The sequence below is a fragment of the Pomacea canaliculata genome, linkage group LG7 (assembly GCF_003073045.1).
Source record: "Pomacea canaliculata isolate SZHN2017 linkage group LG7, ASM307304v1, whole genome shotgun sequence".
In the NCBI taxonomy this organism is placed as follows: domain Eukaryota; kingdom Metazoa; phylum Mollusca; class Gastropoda; order Architaenioglossa; family Ampullariidae; genus Pomacea; species Pomacea canaliculata.
Genome location: NC_037596.1, coordinates 9,002,564 through 9,023,656, shown reverse-complemented (window position 1 = coordinate 9,023,656; position 21,093 = coordinate 9,002,564). Strand labels below are relative to the sequence as shown.

Here is a 21,093-nt window from a genome sequence, read left to right as displayed (position 1 = left end):
CACTTACTAGTCTAAAAAAGAAAAACAAACTGACCAGACGTGGCCACAGACTGCTGCTCAACGGCCTCGTATGACAGCCTGAAGCCTGGGTACGTGAGGTTGCTGTTGCTATAAAACCTGATGTACATGTACTGCCCACTGCTGTAGAAGACTGACTGTGCGGTCATGGAACCCAACTTGATTATAACAAAGGTATTGGATAACTGGGTGCCTGTTGCAGAATGTGTATTTTGAGTTAACAGTAGCTACTGTACACCTCCACTGACATTTGTAAATAAATCAAATGCTACAATGTAATAATAATATTAATGTAATAATATTAAGACACAAATATTTTTAAGATAACGATACACATCCCTTCAAAACCTACAATAAAACTATAACAAAGACCTTAAAAAGCAGTAATACACATGTCCAAGAAATATAAACAATCGTATTGACGTTATTGAGCTAATGATTTATGAAAACATTACCTTTCTTTCAATATATTAACTCCTACCAAATAAACCTCCAGTCGTCTTACCGTCATATAACTCCAAGAAACCCGCCTCCAGACTGAGGTTCAAGATCTTCACAACATAACCACTGCCAGCGTCTATCAGCCACCGACAGTCAGCTTTGCTGCAAAAGAAAACATTAAACCATCTGATATCTAGGCCTAATTATAACAATGAAAGGCGTTGATTATTCACAGACCATCCTCAATTAAAAAAAATATTATGATACACCACATGTGCTGTTCGCGTAAAAGTGGTCTGCTTTTAGTTTACAGATAGGTTACTTGATGCTTACCCCGGCAGTAATGCTTTAATGTGACTTAAAACATCTACTAACTTGTAATAGGGAGACGGGTAGTTGGGAGATGTTAGGTTACCAACTTGCCCGAGTACAGCAGTGACAGTCGTAGCATTGACAGAGCACACTGAACAGAAAAGTAAATTTTTCAGTTGATAATCACTAAGACAGAGATTTATTAGACTAAGATGTTCACACATTAAATTTTAAAAAGTTAAAAGGTTAAATTATTACCAATAAATGTTTTATTAGTTATTCATAGGCATACATTTACTTTATATCAGGTACTTAAAGCTAAAATAAACATTGGATATGTTTATATTATTAAGCGATTGGAGTAAAGAGAGTGGCGTTGACTGTCAATTGACTCATCTGATGTCTCATTATTTAATAAATTAATTTTAAACTAAAGAAAAAGAGAGAAAGAGAGTGCATGCTTTTGCCAGTGTGTGTGTGTGTTCTGTACAACCAGAGTAATGTGGTGCGATGTTTAGTCACTCACCCGATGAGACGTCTGATGATGTGGTCGATGAAACTGAATACAAAAGATAGGATACAAAGCTACAATTACAGGAAAAGAATTCTTCTGGATATGCCTTTGCAAACTGTCACTCCGAGGTAAAATGAAATCTCTAATAGTATCTCTGTTGGCTCGACACAAATGGATAGATAGAGGGTTAACCCTATTTTAGAGAATTTTAATATTTCAAACTAAATCTCTTGAAAGTAATGAATGCAACCGGAAAAGGAAGTATAGAGAAATACACGGTTACTGTTGTAGTCAACTATCTCGAATAGATATTCACTAAGGTGCTTACAGTTGGTCATCTCCTACACACATACACGTACATATACACATACACGCACGAGCAAGCGCAAAGCAAGAGAATAATGCATATGTGATCGTAATAGACTTATTAACCAGACTAACAAAATAATAAACACATAAAGCAATCGCTTACTCTGAGAAAGTATGATGAGTAAGCTGACTGTGAGAAGCATGATGAGCGCCATACTGCTCACTCAAATGTCAGAAAACCTGTGATCACCAACAGATCAAATGTGTTAAAATGTGATTTGACCTGATTCCCGAAACAAACTATGAATTTTAAAAATAGAAATCTCCCTAACTTGAAATTTATATTGTAATAGTACCTTCATGATTTGTGCCTTAAGTGAATTTTTTCATACAAACCTAAGACCCATCAGCAAATATGGATAGAAACAAGGACAGAATAATGATAGACCCAAAACAGTTTAACCGTACGTGGTAAAAGGCATTGACGTTGGCTAAAAGTCAAGAAATTTCAACTCAGCTTTGTTCGACTGTTTTGTTTTGCAATAGTGTTAACTGATAATCTTACCTTCGTTCACAGAAAGTTAATGTATTTCTTGTATCTTTATTCACTCTTGTACATAGGATTTAACCTGTGATGAGGTTACGAAATGACTGGGCTACTTTTTTAGAACAAAAGCGAAAAACTAGAAAAAGGCCTGCTTATAAGGCCTAGTATTACTTCTCTTTGTTTTACACAAGTATACGTAGAGCCGTAATGAATGATCCCAATGTAACTGTCGTAATTCCTTCAGGACTGTTCCAGAAGTAGTTCCAGTTGCAGTCGCCCACAAAAGGTTTCTCTAATCCTGAAGTAAATCAGGGTTTCCAAGTATTCAGAACCCGTATGAGACCACCTCACTCCACTGGTGTAAGAAATCTGAATGGTAAAAGGCAGAACTGACAATAAGTATCTGGTGAAGATTGTAACTCATGCGTGTCCTTGTCGAGCCTTCGTGTAACTGAATTCAGTCAAATCCCGCGAGGGGACTTTCTGATGGTGGAGATTGGGTCACTGTCTTGCCGTTTATTTCATCCTTGTTTCTTGATACGATGTTTTAGGGTGTGACCCAGTTAGTGCAATTTGTTTGGAATAGACTAAGGTCGGGACAAAATGTTCTATCCAAAAGTTAGAAAGAACTCGCCAGCACTTGCAACCACGCGATTCAGACGAACAAACATCCCCCTGCACTATCATCAGCAGAACTACAGAATCACCTCGTGCCATCATCAACAGGACTACACAAACCAACCATTTTCTATCACTGAATAAACTCCATAATGTATCGCTGAGCGCACCCCATTGACTATCTGAATACATATCCCCAAACATGCTGTTCTATATAACAGAATACACAAAAACCCTAGTACCTGAATACACCCCAACCTCTATAACTGAATACACGACACCCTTTAAGGATATATCATTCACTCTGTCAGTGACTGCACCCTACCCTATCCAAGAGAAAGAATGTCTAAAAAAGAGGACGTGAACATGGCGACCAGTGACACGATTATCCTACCCCTGTACAGGAGTGGTCTCCCTTCCAACCTAATGTGAGGGCTGATGTCGGTGAAGTGTAACGATCATGTCTCAAATAACAGAGCCTGGTATCACGATATGTCAGAGAGAGGTCAGTTGTGCAAAACTCGATCTGTACCCCGGGCTTACAGGAGGTAACCGCCGGGCCCCTTGTGACTGAGTTAACGACTCATTTCTGTGACATTAGCTTGTATCAACCTGCGCAGTTTTCACTGAGTACACGTAGACTGAGTGGCAAAATAACCGTCAGAATAATGTTTTCACTGAGTACACGTTGACTGCATCTCTCACTAGGTTGTGAAATTTCATGTTCGTTAATGTTACTTTTCACTATACTGTATGTTAACGTGTAAATAATAATAAAGAGAAAGAAAGACAAAGACATAGTAAAGAAGGTTCACAACGGCTTCATGTATTCTGTACAATTTTATTGCCAGCTTATATGAGCTTAGTTTAGCACGAATACACTGGCCACTGAATTCAACTTATTGTTAAGCCTCGGTGAGTGGCTCACTGTAAACGAGGGCTATTATTATCAAAATATATTAAACTACAAAGTCATGGGTAACACGGGAATTTCAGAATTTTTAAACACCTTGAAAGTAACAAGGTTTTTTTTACAAAATAACAATGTAAAACAAAATCTCGGCGACCGCAAACTTCCCTTAATTTGCCCTGATGTCTACCTGGCTATGTGAGAGGGTTGGGAGAAAGTCAGCGAGGAAAGGAGAGACATTTTTCTATGGAAAGTGTGGTCTCAAGTAAACAAAACTTCACCTGCATACTGTTATATCTTCCCTCTCAATGCTAACTTTAGACTGAGCATATATACCTTTATTTATTTACACACATATCAGTTGTACAGTCTACTCTACGGCTCGACACGTCTTCAGTCTACACTGTCCAATCTCTGACCCTTGTGTACCGGCTTCCCGCCCTGTGTATATTTCTACTCAGACAGGGTCAAGGTCCTCTGTCTAGACTATCTATTAATAGCTATTTCCCTAGGATTCGACATCTCACCTTTTGTTTACAAATTTGTGTTACTAACTAACTTTTTAGTGACAGAGATTTCTACTTATATATTATCTGCCCTAAATTGGTTCCCTCAACCAATGGCCAGCGCCCACAGCACCCACGTGACGCTACAGCGCGTGAAGGCTTTCCGAGCCAAAACTGCGGACAGGGTTGGAAGGGGCAATGAACAGCGAACCCCCATTGTTACAACAAGCAGCAGATCCAACATCAAGCAGACGACGCGTGACGTAGCACGGGCATGACGTCAGGCGTTGCTACAGTCAGCGGGAAAAATGGCCTTGACCCCCCTCCTCCGCGAACCGGGTAAAAATAGCCTGGCATATGACGTCAGACGTCGTCTGCTATAAACCTTTCTATTACCGGTGCGTCCTCAGCACTGAGAGAAACACAGGCACAGAAACATGCCTGACACGCAACAGTGTATATATATATATTTCTAACTATAATTACATATGTAATTAAGAGAGCTATCTGTTTGTGTGAGTTACAACTATAGGCTGAATATAACAAGTATCTCAGGTCAGGTCAGTCCCATGCCCGGTCCGGGCGTAGGGGGGACCGTCCGGCAGCAGCAACAGACAGAATTTTCCACCCGGTCCTGTCTTGAGCAGATGCGAGCAGGTCTGGCATCTCGCGTTCGGTCCATTCTTTAATGTTGGTGACCCAGCTTTTCCTCGGACGACCACGACGACGGCTCCCTTCGAGGGTTCCTTGTAGGATCGTCTTGGACAGGGTGTTGTGGCGGGTGACGTGTCCGAACCAGGCGAGCTTGCGCCGCTTCACTGTTGCCAGAAGGGGCTCATGTGGGCCCACGAGGGAGGTTACGGTGCTCCGTACGTATGCGTTGGTCTTGTGTTCGCGGTACGAGATGCGGAGCAGCTTTCTCAAGCACTTGTTCTCAAAGGCCTGGAGCTTCTTTTCCGTTGCGGCAAGCAGCGTCCAAGTCTCGCAGCCGTAGAGTAGGATTGACACTACGAGGGACTTGTACAGCCTGTGCTTGGTACTGAAGCTGATTGAGTTGCTTTCGCCAGATCCTATCCAGTCTGGACATTGCGGATGTTGCCATACCAATCCTGATACGGATCTCTGCTGTACAGCAACCATCTCTAGTCAGGGTGGCACCCAAATACTTGAAAGCTGTTGACCTCCTCCAGTTTCTGGCCGTTCATGACGATGTTGCTGCTGCTGTCGGTGGTGGAAATAATCATTACTTTGCTTTTTTCTGAGCTTATTTCCATGCCATAGGCCCCCGCTCGCCTGGAGAGTCTGTCCGTCAAATCCTGAAGTTCGTTGTTACTGCCTGCCATGAGGTCAATGTCATCTGCAAAGCGGAGGTTGCACAGGGGTCTGCCACCAATGGAGATTGAGGTAAGGTGGTTGTGGAGGGTGTCTTGCATGATTTTTTCAAGGAAGATGTTAAAAAGGATGGAGAGAGTAGGCACCCTTGACGGACCCCGATCGTCATCGCGAAGAACTCGCCTAGTTGGTTGTTGAGTAGTACCGCGCTGGAGGCGTTCTTGTAGAGTGCTGCTACCATCTGGATCAGTCCCTCCTCTATGTTGAATGATCTCATGACCTGCCAGAGTCCATCGTGCCAGACACGATCAAAAGCTTTTTTGAAATCGATGAAGTTATGGTATAGTTGACGTTGATGCTCCAGGTGTTTTTCTATCATAACACGGCAGTTAAAGATCTGTTCTACCGTGCTTCTTCCAGCCCTGAAGCCAGCCTGTTCTTCTGCCAGCAGTTCCTCTGCAATAGGTTTTAAGCGGTTGAGGATGATTCTGAGCATTACTTTGCTTGGGACTTATCAGACTGATGGTTCTGTAGTTCTGGCACTGCCTCAGGTTCCCTTTCTTAGGGAGTGGGATGATGATAGACTGAGCCCATTCTTTTGGCCATTTCTTTTCTTCCCATATCTTTTGACACAGTGTGGTGAAGGCCTTGGTTGTTGCGTCTCCTCCATGCTTCAGCAGCTCAGCAGGTACGTTGTCCACACCAGGCGACTTTCCTCCCTTCAGACTGTGCATAGCTTCTCTCACCTCATCAGTGAGGACTGGCAGGTCTTCAGCCTCTCTTGTCCCAGTCTGGTGATGCTGGAGAATGCTGGTGTCTGGCTCGATCTTGTAGTTGTACAAGTCTTGGCAATATTCAGTCCAACGACGTAGTACAGCAGCGTTTTCCGTAAGGAGCTGTCCGGCGCTGTCTTCGATGACTGTGGCTGGTCGCTGCTGAGTCTTGGTGAGGGCCTTCAGTGTTTCATATGCCTTCTTGCTGTCTCCGCTTGCCATGCCTATTTCCACGCTGCAACACTGGTCTTCGATCCAGTCTTCTTTTGCCTCCTTCATCCTTGTTCTGATCTGCTGGTTGACAAGTCTGTACTTGTCTGCTGACGTCGGGTCTCGACCTCTCCCTCTCTTCAAGGCTCTCCTTTCGTCGCAAATCAAGGATGTCGTCTGTCACCCAGGGTTGTTTGCGCTTCCTCTGCTTCCCCAGCACTTCGTCTGCAGTAGAGAGTAGCACCTCTTTGATACTTCCAGCAAGGGCGTCTATGTCGCAGTCTATAGTAGCCAGGGCTGCAAATTTGCCCCCACCTGGGCCTGGAAGATCCTCTCTGTGTCCGGATCTTTGAGCTTCTCAAGGTTGAATCGGATGCGAGGGCTCTTATTGTTGTCACGTCTCAACTTCAGTTTCAACTTGAGGCTAGTGAGGACGAGGTTGTGGTCGCTGCCTATGTCAGCGCCAGGAAAGGACCTCGTTTGTGCTTTGTTGATGCTTGATTTGAAACGCTGAGGCAGCAAGATGAAGTCAATCTGGTTATGGACCAGACTCCCGGCGAATGCCACGTTACAGTTTCTTGACTTTCTTGTGCGGGTGGAGGTATTGGCAATGGTGAGACGGTGACTCTGAGCGAATTCTAGTAGCCGTAGGCCTCTTTGCGTTGGTGTTGCCTAGGCCAAACTTGCCGACTGTTCCTGCCCATTGTTGGTAAGCGTCAGGGCCGATCGTAGCATTCCAGTCGCCAAGGACAAGCAAGATGTCTTTCTTCGGAGTTTTCTTGATGATGTTGTCCAGCTCCTCGTAGAATTCCTCAACCTCTTCATCTTCGTGTTCTGATGTTGGGGCGTACACTTGTATAATGGTGATGTTGTGCGTCGAGCAGAGATTCGGATGGAGATAAGTCTGCTAGAGACTGGAGTGCAGCTGATGACAGTTCCAGCCACCTCCTTCCTGACAATGAAAGCGACACCACGTTCATGCTTGATTTCGTCTCCGCTGAACCAGAGCTTGTGGCCTTCATCTGTAGTTGACTCCCCGAAACCAGTCCATCGGACTTCTGCAAGTCCCACTATGTCCCAGCGGTAACGCTGTAACTCGTGTGTGAGTTCTTTCACTTTGCCGCATTGAAAGAGTGTGCGAACATTCCATGTTCCGATAGTAGTCCCTTGTGTAGGCAGCTTGATTGTAGACTTGGGTGTAGACTTGGTTCCAGTATCACACTTGTCGCCCCCTCCCTGGAGACCACCAGAGGGGTGCGCGGTCGTTGGTGATCCGGGCCTCGACCGATCCGGCATGTTGCTTCTATTCTGTTTTGCTACCATAAGTCCTTTCAGTGGGCTTTGGCGAACTTGGTGGCGCCCATCTCCTCTCCAAGTATTGTATTGACGTGCATAAGAACACGTCAGCCCCTCACAGGGTTTGGCCCGCCAGCAGAAGCGGTTACCGGGGTGTAGCCAGGTTAAGGACCTGGAGCCAGCTGTGAGAGTTGATTGCCATGTGAGGACCAGTGCTCCCGCCTGTCCCAAGGGACACTGCTGCCGGAAAGTCAAAGGTGCTTCCTCTACATAGACACCCCGGACACTTTCATAAAGGAGAGAAAGTGACACATGACAAAATGACGTAAAATAAAGTGACGTCAGAACTAAATGACGGTCCTCCAGCCAAAGGTCAGCGTCTACATGCAATACAAGCACAGTCCGCAGGCCAAAGATCAAACATGTCATATAAGCTGGAATGCATTCTATAGCAAACATAGCTGCACATAACACATCCAACAGACGACATCAGTCCTATTGAACGACGAATGACCCCAGCAACAAGTATCTAGGGATACTTAATTGTTTGTTGGCGTTTCCGGAAACATGGCTCCACGAAGGTGACGCTGATCTGGACATCTCCAGTTTCTCTGGCCCGTTTCGATCAGATAGATCTGCTACAATTACTGACATGAGGAGTCTGTTTCTATGGCAACAGCAGGTACTGTAATACGGTTATTATTCGTGAAAGGACGTGTACTCGCGACCTTGAACTTCTCACAATTTCGCCCATTTGACCTCAGCGGTTTTTTAACCCTTGTGTATATTCATCCCCTGGCAAATGTTTCCGATGAGTTACAGTGCATCGCAGATGTCTCACCATCTCGACTGGATTTGTCCTGATGCTCCTAAGTTTATTTTGGGAGATTTTTGAATGAATGACACATGAATAGTTTTGTGCTTGCAATTATGAATTTTAATTTTAATCGAGCTGCAACAGAATTGCCCTCTGGGACAAAAAAAATCTTATCTTAAAGGGTCAGGGACCTAGCCTATGTTTTTATGGTTGGCTGCTTCTTTCTGCATAGGGTAAGGTGAGAGGCTGATGAAAGATTTTGTGTGCATTGCCAGGAGCGTGTTTTTTTTTCCTGTGTCTATGTTGTTTTATGTGGTAGTATTTTTTTGATTTGAATATATTGTATAATAAACGAAAAAGAACATTGTAAAAAATGCAATAAAAACTGGAAAAAAAAGATCTCAAACAAGAGGCTGCCTTGTCTCCCGTAGCTGGAAGAACACGAAAGTTAACTTTGTCTGCAAAGCACTCCAAACCCGAGGTTTGACTTTTGTCTTGTTGGGTAGAGGATGAGATTTCATGAACAGTTTCCAGTTCCTCCAGATCAGTCAGCAGGTGAACATGTGCACCTATTAGCCCTTTATTAATGCAAGTAGTCCAGCCAGCCAGCCAGCCAGCCAGCCAGCTAGCCAGAAGTTTGCGAAAGTAAAGTTTGTGACCTCTATTTGAACATTTCGTGGGTTATAACATCACAGACAGCCTATTGCAGTATACGAAATGTGGATAGTACAAGGGTTTGGACAGACAGAAAACTCAGATATTTCACTGACCTAAGGACAGTCTAACCGCTGTCACCTTTAGGTAGATGGGGGATTTGGAGGTTTGGGTGAGCTAAAAATAATCAGCCCGACACTTAGCAGCAGAATCCATCGATACCCCTCCTGTCCTCATCCTTGCACACACACAAACACACACCCAGCAGCCACACGCTATGTCAGGTCTGCAATGCCGACTACAGTTCTCCCCTGTACAAAACGGTTTTTATTACTTCACTGTAGACAGAAACGCATTGAAGCCTCCCTGAAGTCTTTTACATTGAAGTACAGCTCTGGCATGAGGGTGGATTATAGAGATCGGTGTAACTGTACAGTCCGGTGTTCACCTTTGCAACACATATTTGCTGGGTGATATATATATATCACGAAAAGAAGCTCTGATTGGTGTTGACTGCTAGCCATGTCATCAAATCTGTACTAGCGTGACGTAGTACACTGTTATTGTGACGTTGTACCCTGTTAGTGGTACTCGTTGATCTCAGGTAGGAATCGCGTACTTTGCCAGTTAATTAACGGATCGGCTTTGGAGGCTGAAGTTTACAAGTTATGTTTATCTTGCCTAAATCTAACGATATCTGGATAAACGCAAACCATTCAAGTTGGTCTTTAAGTAAATCAGTCACCTCTTTTGGAACATTTTGCTGGGAAAGGGAGAGGGAAAGGCTCACATCACAGAGAGACCCCGGGGCAGGGAGAAAGAGAGATAGGGAGAGAGACTTGATCACAAGAAGTGTGTGATCTCAAGTGAATTGGAGTAGTTGCTTACTATTCAACGCCATCTATGTGAATTAAAAAAAAACTGGCTGAAATAATGTGGTAGATTTTATATTGAAAAAAATCCCAGCTTGAGAGGTTCTAGGTACAAATGACTTTCATGGCAGACAGCTTGTACTGGCATGTTAATAAAACCGCTTGGTATGTTTACTAATTTGTTATAACGACAAAATGGAACTACAACAAAACTGTAAATTTTTCGCTTTATTATCCATACTTATCAACGAGCACTTAAAATGTGTATACCTTTATAATTAATAACTGCTAACAAATTGATAATTTCCATTTGTTTGAGATATTACGCTCTTGAAATAATAAGCATAATCACAACTATGTAACTATCTACGTTAATGCTTTTGTCAGAGCAAAACATAAGTATCAGTTACAGTTACACATCACAGGAGTTGTAACCATAGTCCTAATAATCAATCTAAATAATTAATGATATGCAGGTATTTCTGTCACAGGCCAATACATGACATACATGACAATTATTAATGTTGTTTGCCTGCAGTTGATGAACAAATAGTAGTTATTATGTGTGCGTTAGATGTCTGTATGAGTATGTATGCCTGCCCTTGTGAGCAAAAGAAAAATGATTTTATTTGATTTGATTAACTATGCAGCTATTCCTATTTAAAGGAAAAACATTTTAAAGAAATTATCAATACAAGTAAGGTGTTGACTTTGCAGTTTTGATATTCATCTCCTTATGACAGGGAAGAAGATCTCAATAAAACAGGAAATTTCTATCATATGCAACCAAAGCAAAGCCTGTTTAAATTCTATGTGTACAGACTCAAATGTTACAGAAGAGATCTTCAACATGTGCATCAAAACTAGTAGTCAGGGTAATTATTTGTATACATATCTTCAAAGATTAATGACCATAAAATGTCAGGACAACTGGTACTGTTTATTGTGTGATTACACAAATACAAAAATCAGTTACGTGTGCATTTTTTACGATATACTACTTTTACATTGATGACACGCTGCTGCCCGGTGGTACTGGTACTTGTGGTTGTGGCTGTTGGACATAAGAAATAAACAAAGATGAAGATGTTGAGTTCTATTATGCTCCTCAAGCTTAAATAGTTAAATTAAATAAAATCTTATCTTAGCTCTCTTTCCGACCAATCCACAAGCCATATCACTACAGAAGGAAATCATCAGTTGGCATTTACAATTCAGACACAATCAAAAGTTTGTTCACGTAGCTTCAGACCATCTGATATATTGTAAAATTATATTGGTATGTCCTATTATTTTTCTATAAGAAGGACATATAAATAACATGTTAGGACTGTATCATTATGATGCAGACAGAATTAAAGCTACTGCAGTTCTTCTTGTTTCCCGAAAAATTCATAAGGGTGCAGATATGTTTTAATCTTACATAGATTCATTCCTATATAAGAGAGATAGACATAGAGACTGTCAGAAAGTTAGGATAAATGCTATAATTGCACAAAACGTATCTTGTAACTGGTAGAGGATGAGTAAAATTTATGTAAGCACACACTGGTATACATAATAAATGTAGGAAATATACAGCTCATAATGTCTACGGACTCACCCGGTGTGAATTCACTTGTTGATGTGATTGGGGGATCTGCCACATAAAAAAGGAACAATTTAAATAAAGCTGAGTGACGATCAAAGATACAGACGAAGTTCTCTGGTAACACCAGTAAATTTGTTTTACAATAGTAAACTTATAGCAAGCAGTGTTTAAAAAAAACACGATTAAGTAAATAGTGCTGCGGTGTTCATACTATGTACTTGATCTGATATGAACAAACACAAGTACTTACCACACTTATTAGTCTAAAAAAGAGACACTGACCAGACTTGGCTTAGTATGAAGCCTGTGTACATGACGGAGTAGTGTCTGTTGTAAACTACCCATACCCTGCAGACCTCTGTATGAATGTGTTTGCCGTTAAAGTTGCCGGGCTTGTCAGACTGTCCGAGTGCTAATCAGTTTAACAATACACGGGCACGAAAGTATGGTGCAAATAGTTTCTCTGTTAAAGTTTCTCTGCTTTCCATGCAATGCTTACATAGGTCACTAACATCAAGGAATATATATATAGAGTGCAGCGCGAGGTCAGTGAGTAAGAAGAGCCCACAAAGGCAAAAGCAACCAGAGAGTGTATGAGGGGGAGCCACGGGAGGGAAGGAATCGGTATTTAACACCAAACCAGCAACTAAGGCTATATCACGGCAAGGCAGTTAGCTCTGTAAACAAATGCCACTTGCAGAGAAAGAACAGCATGTCCGAGGTGAGAGCTGAACCCTAGACAGTCAACCTTCATTGTATTGGTGACAGATGTTAACCGTTACACCACTGGACCGCCCGTTGAACCACTGGCTGGCCTCACGGACAGGTGCCGCGTTGTAAGATGTGTAGACAGCCGACTCCTGGGACGACATAAGAGAGACAGGAGAGCGACCCCAGGTGCAGTCGCATACTTCTAGCCCAGATTGTTCTCCAAAAGGTCGTGCAAGCTAGTGAAAGCTTGTGGTCTACGAGGGCCCTATGCCTTGACTCATTATCCACATATAATTATCAAGCTTTTAAGATTGTGCCCAATGTGGGGATTAATATTTGTGACAATGTGTATGTGCTACTATTCCACAGTGACTAAGAATTTGCAGTTGTAATTTGTTTGCAATTTTTAAATATATTTGTGTGTTATGCCGGGCGTAAAAGACCAGAATTTGTACTTCGTTTTTGTTTTTGTTTTTTCTGGTATTTTCAAGCAGTACCCTTGTCAGACCGGAAGGTTCTGACAGGTACAGACATTTGAACACAGACTCAAATGAATAAATGCAGGTACGCATGGACAAACATAATTATATCTCCTATAATCATTACTGTTTCATTTAACAAAAACATTACTTGTATTATATATTTCTAGTAATATTAAAAAAGAACGATACTTTTAGTGCATACAGAATTCTGCCCTAAAAAAAGCAAACAAGCAATTAGAAAAATATTACCAATCTTCTCATAAGAAAATAACACAAAGAGGTGAACTTAACCCACTTACCAGGTAAGCGCACTGCTTCATAGTAAAGAGTAAAGTCACCAGACACTCTAATTCCGTTGTTGGAAAAGTTAACGTACATGTGCTGTCCAGAGCTGTTGTAGAATCGCTGTGATGGTGTGGCGTTAAACCTGCCCAGACTAGGGTCTGAATCCGACATACCTGTAAAAGAAATGTTTTACATCAAATACTCCACATCTGCTGCTTTTAAACTTTAAAGTTTAGATTGATTGGTAAAATCCATGAATAATGTCAGGATAGAACAATTTTCCGTCTGCCTATTACATTAAATGCGACCCTCATGTAAATCAATTTAAGTAAAATTAGGGTTTCCAATTATATGCGGACCTTAACACTCATGTTATTATGCATCGATGAAGTAAGTAGTGTGAATGTGTCTGTCTAGTGCCTGCTCACTGTCGTAAATTCAGGGGAATGAGCAAGCGAAGATGGTCAGAGGTTGCGATTGCCGCTGCCTCGTGCTGATGACACATGACACTCTCGACACCTCTACCAACTCACGCCGACATTTACCGTACGCGTACACTTACACTAAATTGCTAATCATATTTTACTTGATTGTGAGCCTCAAGCGCGCTTCCCCAATAACCAGCATAAGACAATTTAGTAAAGAAATTATTAATGATCGAGAGTTTTACAAATCAGTTTACAAGATCATGCGCACCTATTGAGTCAGTTGTGCCGGAGCAGTCACGATTCAAAGACAGACTCCCAGGTACTAGCTGAGAATCTGGACAGCCTTGAACAAGTCTCTGTTACAACTTTCCTCCTCAAGAGCCCAGTAAGAAGACCACGACTGTTTACCGATAACAATGTTAAATCCTCATCTGCGAGGACCATCCCCTCTTGTGATTGGTCAAACATACTACACACTCACTTCCAATCATTCTGCTACCTAGCTACATTTAATCACTACGTAACTGACACATGACGAACAGGTGGTCACTTTGACTTATTCCCGAACACAATGCACCCCTTCTCACCCCCTCCTCACTAGTAACGCGGTTTGCGACTGTGGCGCCATCCCGTCTGGCTTCCTATTAACTACCCGTGTCCAGTTGGTGGCAATAACAAGTATTCTGACCGCTGCTCTTCCCATCTCTGAGAGATCTCCTGTAGCGACAACTACCGCCCCGCATTCCCACCTGACCCTGCGTTATGTCCGTCGTGACGTTAGCGGTCCGCGGTTCACAGGACTACTGATTCCAGATGAGATCAGCGATGGTGAGCCTGCTTGGTCTTTAGTCCACCCCACAGTCCAGTACCGCCAAAGGCCGACTACTGTGTCGCAGTCGCAACGCCATCCGAACCGCTAACTCATCCCCACAGTTACCCATTCCACCTTGTGACAGTCCGTTTACCAGCGCGTCCGTTCAACTCGTGGAAGGCGCCGATGTGTGGCACCAACACTGTAGCCCTATTCCTAGTTATAATATGATACTCACCTCTCTAAGCTTTTATAGTCTACATTTTTCATCGCTCTTGTCGCTCTGCATCTCGCAGGACTTTTGTCGTTAAATACATTTACTAACCTGATAAACTGATAAGAGAATTTTTACTTTTTTGCATAAAATTGCAACATTTGTTATTGTCATTTTTTAAGAGTTCTTTTTGATAGTTGTAATTTGCCTCATTCGTGGTTAGAGGCAGTTGTTACATCAAAAAGTATATACAAAGAATCCAGCTAATTACAAACAAATATCACTTTTAGACATAAGTAAGGTTTTATGGTTCTATTTTGAATCAGAGAATTACTACGTGTATTGAACACAACGAGAATGGAGTCCAGTTTATTCTCACTATTTATTAATGAGTTATCAAAAACGATTCGCACAAAGGTTCCACATGGCATTCAGAGCTCATCCAGAGCTAATGCAAGTGTTTTTTATTCTTCTATTTTTTTAACGATATTTCCTAATTTTCTTATACTGTAGCTGGTCTACAAATTGATTGAATATTTTAATCAACACAGCGTAACCCTTGGATCATGTTATAAACATGAGTAAATCTAATGTGGTGATTTAAAAAAAAATTTACAATTCATTCAACTCTTTCCGTCGATACAGAAAATTTCTGCCCGCAAAGGCATTCCTCACACGGCGGTGAATGCCCGCAAATAATTTTTTTACTGAGCTTTTAAAATCTATTAACTTACAATATAGAAAACTATATGTGCAACACCGGTTTAAAGTACATTTTGAAACCATTTACGTGGTGTGAATTTAGGTTTTGTTTTTTTGTTTTTTTGGTTTTTTTTGGTAGTAAAATCAAATGAATTAATATCGGTAACATATTAGTTTTAAACATTTAATAATAAGAATTCGACTAGGCGTTTATAATCTAAGCTGTCACGAGCAATCTTACCAATGTTTTGGTATTTTGTTAAAATTCTTTTATTGTATCTGTAAATAAATCGAGTTACATTTTCTGCTTAAAATACAAAGACCAGTTGTACGTCCCGAAAAAATATCTCAAGATTCCTTTACTTTTTAATCCATTTTATTTGCAAGTAATTAGGAGATTAATAAAAACTGTTGCATTTTTCTGTAGTGACTATAATTTGCTAATGTTTTTATATGTCTTCTAATAACAAGCTTCTGGTCTGGTCAGCCATGAAGCCACCGATACTGACGTCACACACTGTTTCGGACCTAAATAGAGACTTCAAGAGACAATAAAATCCTTTTTACACAATTTCTTGAGATTTGTATTTCTGTTTGCGGTTTAATATATGTGACAGGAATAAGTTACGAAAAAAGAGACTTTTGAGTGTGGCATTTATCACCAATCGCGTAGGTCTTTAACTGCGCGTTGATTCTTGGGGTAGCATCATCATCATCGTCATGGTAATCATCATCGTCGTCGTCGTCGTCGTCGTCATTATCATCATTGTCGTCGTCGTCGTTGAATAAAACAAGATGTGTACTAAAATTCATCCTTCAGGTAATCGTCGATTTTTTTCAAACTATAATTTTCTCAAGTTTTGATCAAAATACTAAATGTAAAATATTTCTGACAAAAGGTATAGTCAAGATAACAGAAAAAACAAACAATAATTTGATAATAAATTGACAATCGATAAACTAAGCTTCCTACCGTCCACAAGGTTCACGTAGCCACAACATTCCCTAATGACAACGTCTGAGAATGTCACCATCACGATGCAACTAGTGGGAGCGGTGATCAGCCACTGACAGCTGACATTACTGTAAACACTGATCAACACTGAAATTATTACTGACTGATGGTACTAATCTGTAGTAGGTTGGTGTGCTGAACACAAATATAAAACATGAAAAAGTGTTATTGGCTCTCGTTTTGAAGACTTTTGATGTAGTTCATTTTCTATGTTTCACCGTGTACATATAACTGGTTGCACTGTAACAACATCTTAAATAAGCCTAGAATGACGTCACATTGCAGCACATTGCATAATACTGTCATGCACATGTCATCCAGACTTTATTTCCTTATTTCCTGATGTAAGGTGGGTGCTGAAGAAAGCTGACGTCAGCAGTGTATAATATCCACCCCAGTGAGAAACTTTAAGCTACTGTTACATAAAAAGGTTATTATTTTATCCATGAAGTTACAATACAGAACACTAATGCTATGTTTGTGGGAAGGAGAAATTTTTCAATCAGAAGAAAAATATCACATCTTATGTGAAGAGGACATATCTATTTTTTTGTATTTCGGATGCAAGATTGGCGACCAGGACAAGCCTTGGGCCCCACACATTTGCTGTGCTAATGTGCAACACAAATTTCACAGTGGTTGAATGGCAAAAGACCAACATTATTTACAGTCCCCATGACACAAATGACCTGTTACTTCTGGTTAATTTCCTCCACTTTCCGGCAGGATAACTAAGCAAAGCATGTCGAGAATAGTCTGCCCCAACATTACATCTGCATTGAGGCAAGATGCACATGGTAAGGGAATTCCTATTCCAGAACGTCTAGAAGAATATTCTCTTGATTTTGCTGATGAGAACGAGGGTGAGCTGACCTGTTATCCTGGTCAGTCAGCATACAGTGGTTCAAATTTTCCCTGTGTTGCGTTATCAACCCCCACGCAGGAAGAACTAAATGACTCTTTGAAACTCTGCTTTTGCACAATGGAAACAATCTTCCATCTATTCCAGTAGCAGATGCTGTCAACATTAAAGAGACCCACGAATATTGGAGAATTTAGTATTCTTCGTGAGTTGGAAGTACGAAGCAGTAGTAGGCCTGTGTGGTCGAATGTTCGGGAATTTAGTACTCTTCGTGAGTTGGAAGTACGAAGTTAGCCTGTGTGGCTGTTAGCCTGTTATGTTGTTTCAGCGTTTGAGGGGTCGAAACATTGACAACCCGTAGTGAATAATACAGTGTGAACTGCTGTATGAAGTATTAAATAAAGTTTTTTTTTCCTGTTCACACGGTGACTGGAGTGACTTTGCTACCGGAAAGTTGACATCGCAGATTCTAGATTCTTTTTACGAGCCAAGTTACCGACAAACGGAGATTGGGGGAATAGAATCTTCAACTAACCTATTCTCTTCCTCATTTGTCATCAATCTAACCGTCGCAGTCGTAACAGAAAGTGCTATCAGAAAATGGGTTTGGGATAGTATGGGTCAACCAGGGATGAAGAAATGTTCAGAATTTAAAAACCGTATAATATGTTCCTTAAAGCAAAACAGACACGCAAACATGGAGAAAGATACAAAATATGAATGGTTCTTATCATTTAAAGATAATTTACAGACAGAAAAATATTTATCGATTATCAACAATAGGTGGAACAGGAGTGCCCTAGCTAGACTTAGAACAAGAACCTTAGGTCTTAATGCTAATAAAAGATTGTTTGAAGCTTCTATGGAATTACATTTAGGTTGCCCAGCTTGTGGAAAAACAACTACCATAGAAAATGAAGAGCATTTCCTGTTTAGGTGCCCGTATTATGACATCCTTCGGATGAATACCCAACTCTTCCAATCACATATTATTCAAACAATTGAAGTTTACCTATCCCTTTCTAACGAAGAGTTACTGATATGCTTAGCAAAATTTGTAGCCGAAGCTAATAAGATACGACTAGAAGAACTTCTCAATAAAGAACCAATAAGTAGAACAGAGATTAGTTAATGAGTTGGTTTGTTGCAATAGAGTTGGAACATGTAAGATAAGTAGTGTGTGTGAGGATATGCATGTATAAAGCCTCAATGTCTGATGGTCAAAGACATATTATATGGTCACTACATTGTCTCCCAGGGGCTGCAACCAATGGCCAGCGCCCACAACACCCACGCTTTTGGCGCCAAAACTGCGGACAGGGTTGGGAGGGGCGATGAACAGTGAACCCCCTTTGCTACAACAAGCAGCAGGCTCAGCATCAAGCAGACGACGCGTGACGTAGCATGGACATGACGTCAGGCGTTGCTACAGTCAACGAGAAAAGGCCTTGACCTTTCTCCGCGAACCATCTGAATAGTATTAACCGAATTTGATGTTTGGTATGCATGCTATTGAATATCTAGAGAAATCTGTTTTACTTTCAAAATATAAAAAATCACAACAAAGTGAGAAGAAAATGAAGTAGACTTTTGCTAAAACTTCTACAATGGTCATAGTTACAATAAAGAATGATACTTTTCAGTAATAAATTTTTAATATTCAATAATGTTTATCTTTTATATTTTATCAAAGTGACCTGTTTGATTTAGGAATGGTGCATGACAAAAGCAAAACTAATGAATGAACTTCAAAGAACGGTTTGTACTTTTCATGCATGACTTAAGCCCTGCAAAAAAGTCACAGGTCATCTATATTTTTCCAGTCATCTTACACATCATTAATATCAAGGAACTACAAGGGAAGTGTTTATTCCTTGTGTACTATTTAACTGCATAGTTTTCTGTTAGAAAGTAGTTAGCCCTGTATTCCCCAAAATCAACTGAATACAACGTGTTAGAGCGGTAAAGATGTGCCAGTTAGAGAAAAAAAAACAATTATAGAAAGAATAATGTACCTCTGCGATGCATCTGCTGAGATGAAGTAAATGACTGTCATGCTGTCTGTACTTTCTCGCTATTTACTGTAAACTGAGAGAAGGGTTACTGAGTAGTAATCTTTGAATAGAAAATGGTTTTAATAAATGACGTACTGGCAATTGTAGTACAGGCTATAAGAAGACAGCCTTTTGACACCGCGAACTTCAGCAGTGAGTTCCGTAGGGTCGGCAAAGCACGCTGCACAGGTAAGTGATAGATCTTTGATTCATCACCGCATGTTTTGTTTAAACGAGCGGACATTAAAACGAAACTAAAAAATTAGCTATTGGATAACTCTTTTTATAATATATATATATAACCTTTTAAGAAATCAGTTTGGATAAGAAATAAGGTTACATTATGATCGCTTGCATGCATAACAATCTCAACACACATAATGATAGTAAATTCAAAGAAGCGGTGTCGGTAACGATAAAAAGAAGTATCTAACGTTGTCTGAAAAGTTGCTGAACTAATGAAGGAATACTCACATCGGGCGAGAACAGTCTCGTAGGTCAGATTGAAACCCAAGCTGACATCCAAAAAGTTGGTGTAAAACCTGATTAACATGTACTGTCCACAGCTGCTGTAGACTTTCTGCGAAGGCGTGGACCTGAACGTATCGATACTAGAAGAATCCAACATACCTGTTACAGAAGTATTTATGTTAAAAAATTCCTACAGAAAAAACGATTGGGAAGATCTAAATCGTTTCGTTTTTAATTTTTTGTAGCCTAATTCTCTCCCCTCTCTCTCTCACACAGTTTAAAAACGTCTCCACAAAGTCTAGCCCGAGGGTATTATTGGTAGATATAAAGACTGTCAACAATAAACACCGTTACTTTAATGAGCTAATGACAAAAATAATAAAATGGTTATTTTGAATAATTCATTTTTAGAGTTTAAAGACATCTAAGACTTATTATGATGCAACCACCATGACACACACACACATCAGCAAGTATTTAGTAATGTGAATTGTAAACTTTTACCTTCTAGAATCTGGAGGTAGTCATTATAGAGATCAACATTGACGGTCCAGATAGTCACCCTGACAACATACCCACTGGGAGCGGACAGCAGCCACCGACAGTCGGCGTTACTGTTGATAAAATTCTTCATTAATCTACATATGTCGAACATAGCAGTAATAAAGCTAAAATAGATATAGTCCAGAACTTATTCATTCATCGTAAAAAAAAATCCAATAAAAAGTCCGGGTAATTTTATTTGACTTTTGTCGTCCTTGTATGTATAAAATGGTCATTTGTGAGTTATCAATATAACAGAGTGGAATACTTCTCTACACTTACACTGAGTTTGAAAGAAGGCAGACTGGAGGGCCTATAATTTATTAAAATCCACAGACCAGGGAATCCCTACCTGACAAGATTGACAAGATTATGTAGTTCTTGTAGTGGTGACGAAAACATTTATAATAATAAAAAACAAGATTTCAATTTTCACTGTTTTGCCGTCTATGTATCCAGGAAACAGAACAACCCGATCCTAGAGGAGATCTTCAACGGTCAGAGAAGTACTATCCAACGTCTCCAATCTACACTAACTTCTTCCCCAACTCCTGCAACACTACTGTTCAGGAGAGGTATACGGTTTTATATCTATATTTACATTTCGAAAAGTTCTACTCGACTTTTAAAGGCAACTACAGGTACTACAATCTGCAAATAAAATCCAGGGTGTCAGTCACAAACTTTAATATTTCGGTAACAGACAGAGCAGGGCAATATTAAAATGCGATTTAAATCTCAAAATGCAACAGCTGTACTATAGGAAGCAGCATTACAGATGTCATTGTAACAGCA

At 40.7% G+C, this 21,093-nt stretch overlaps 2 protein-coding genes across 8 annotated transcripts in view; both read right to left on the bottom strand.

Moving 5' to 3' along the window:
* The window catches only part of LOC112567946 (deleted in malignant brain tumors 1 protein-like), a 67,734-nt gene that overhangs the window by 18,489 nt on the left and 28,152 nt on the right, over positions 1-21,093 (bottom strand). Inside the window, exons 1-6 of one of the 3 annotated variants that reach the window (XM_025244875.1) lie at positions 2,328-2,868; positions 1,758-1,834; positions 1,298-1,330; positions 835-922; positions 524-621; positions 35-211 (exon numbers count right to left, since the gene is read on the bottom strand). In XM_025244875.1, coding sequence (XP_025100660.1) covers positions 35-211; positions 524-621; positions 835-922; positions 1,298-1,330; positions 1,758-1,809 — 448 coding nt within the window. In that variant the 5' untranslated portion in view covers positions 1,810-1,834; positions 2,328-2,868. Of the gene's footprint in view, positions 1-34; positions 212-523; positions 622-834; positions 923-1,297; positions 1,331-1,757; positions 1,835-2,327; positions 2,869-21,093 lie in introns of those variants that run through there. The other 2 variants (XM_025244876.1, XM_025244874.1) reach the window with 2 other exon arrangements.
* Positions 10,345-21,093, bottom strand: part of LOC112567945 (cubilin-like) — a 34,372-nt gene continuing 23,623 nt past the window's right edge. For all 5 annotated transcript variants that reach the window (XM_025244868.1, XM_025244871.1, XM_025244869.1 and 2 more), the window contains 7 exons: positions 20,260-20,369; positions 19,759-19,914; positions 19,381-19,465; positions 16,327-16,445; positions 13,213-13,371; positions 11,733-11,768; positions 10,345-11,183 (listed from right to left, as the gene is read on the bottom strand). In XM_025244868.1, coding sequence (XP_025100653.1) covers positions 11,098-11,183; positions 11,733-11,768; positions 13,213-13,371; positions 16,327-16,445; positions 19,381-19,465; positions 19,759-19,914; positions 20,260-20,369 — 751 coding nt within the window. In that variant the 3' untranslated portion in view covers positions 10,345-11,097. The remainder of the gene's footprint in view (positions 11,184-11,732; positions 11,769-13,212; positions 13,372-16,326; positions 16,446-19,380; positions 19,466-19,758; positions 19,915-20,259; positions 20,370-21,093) is intronic.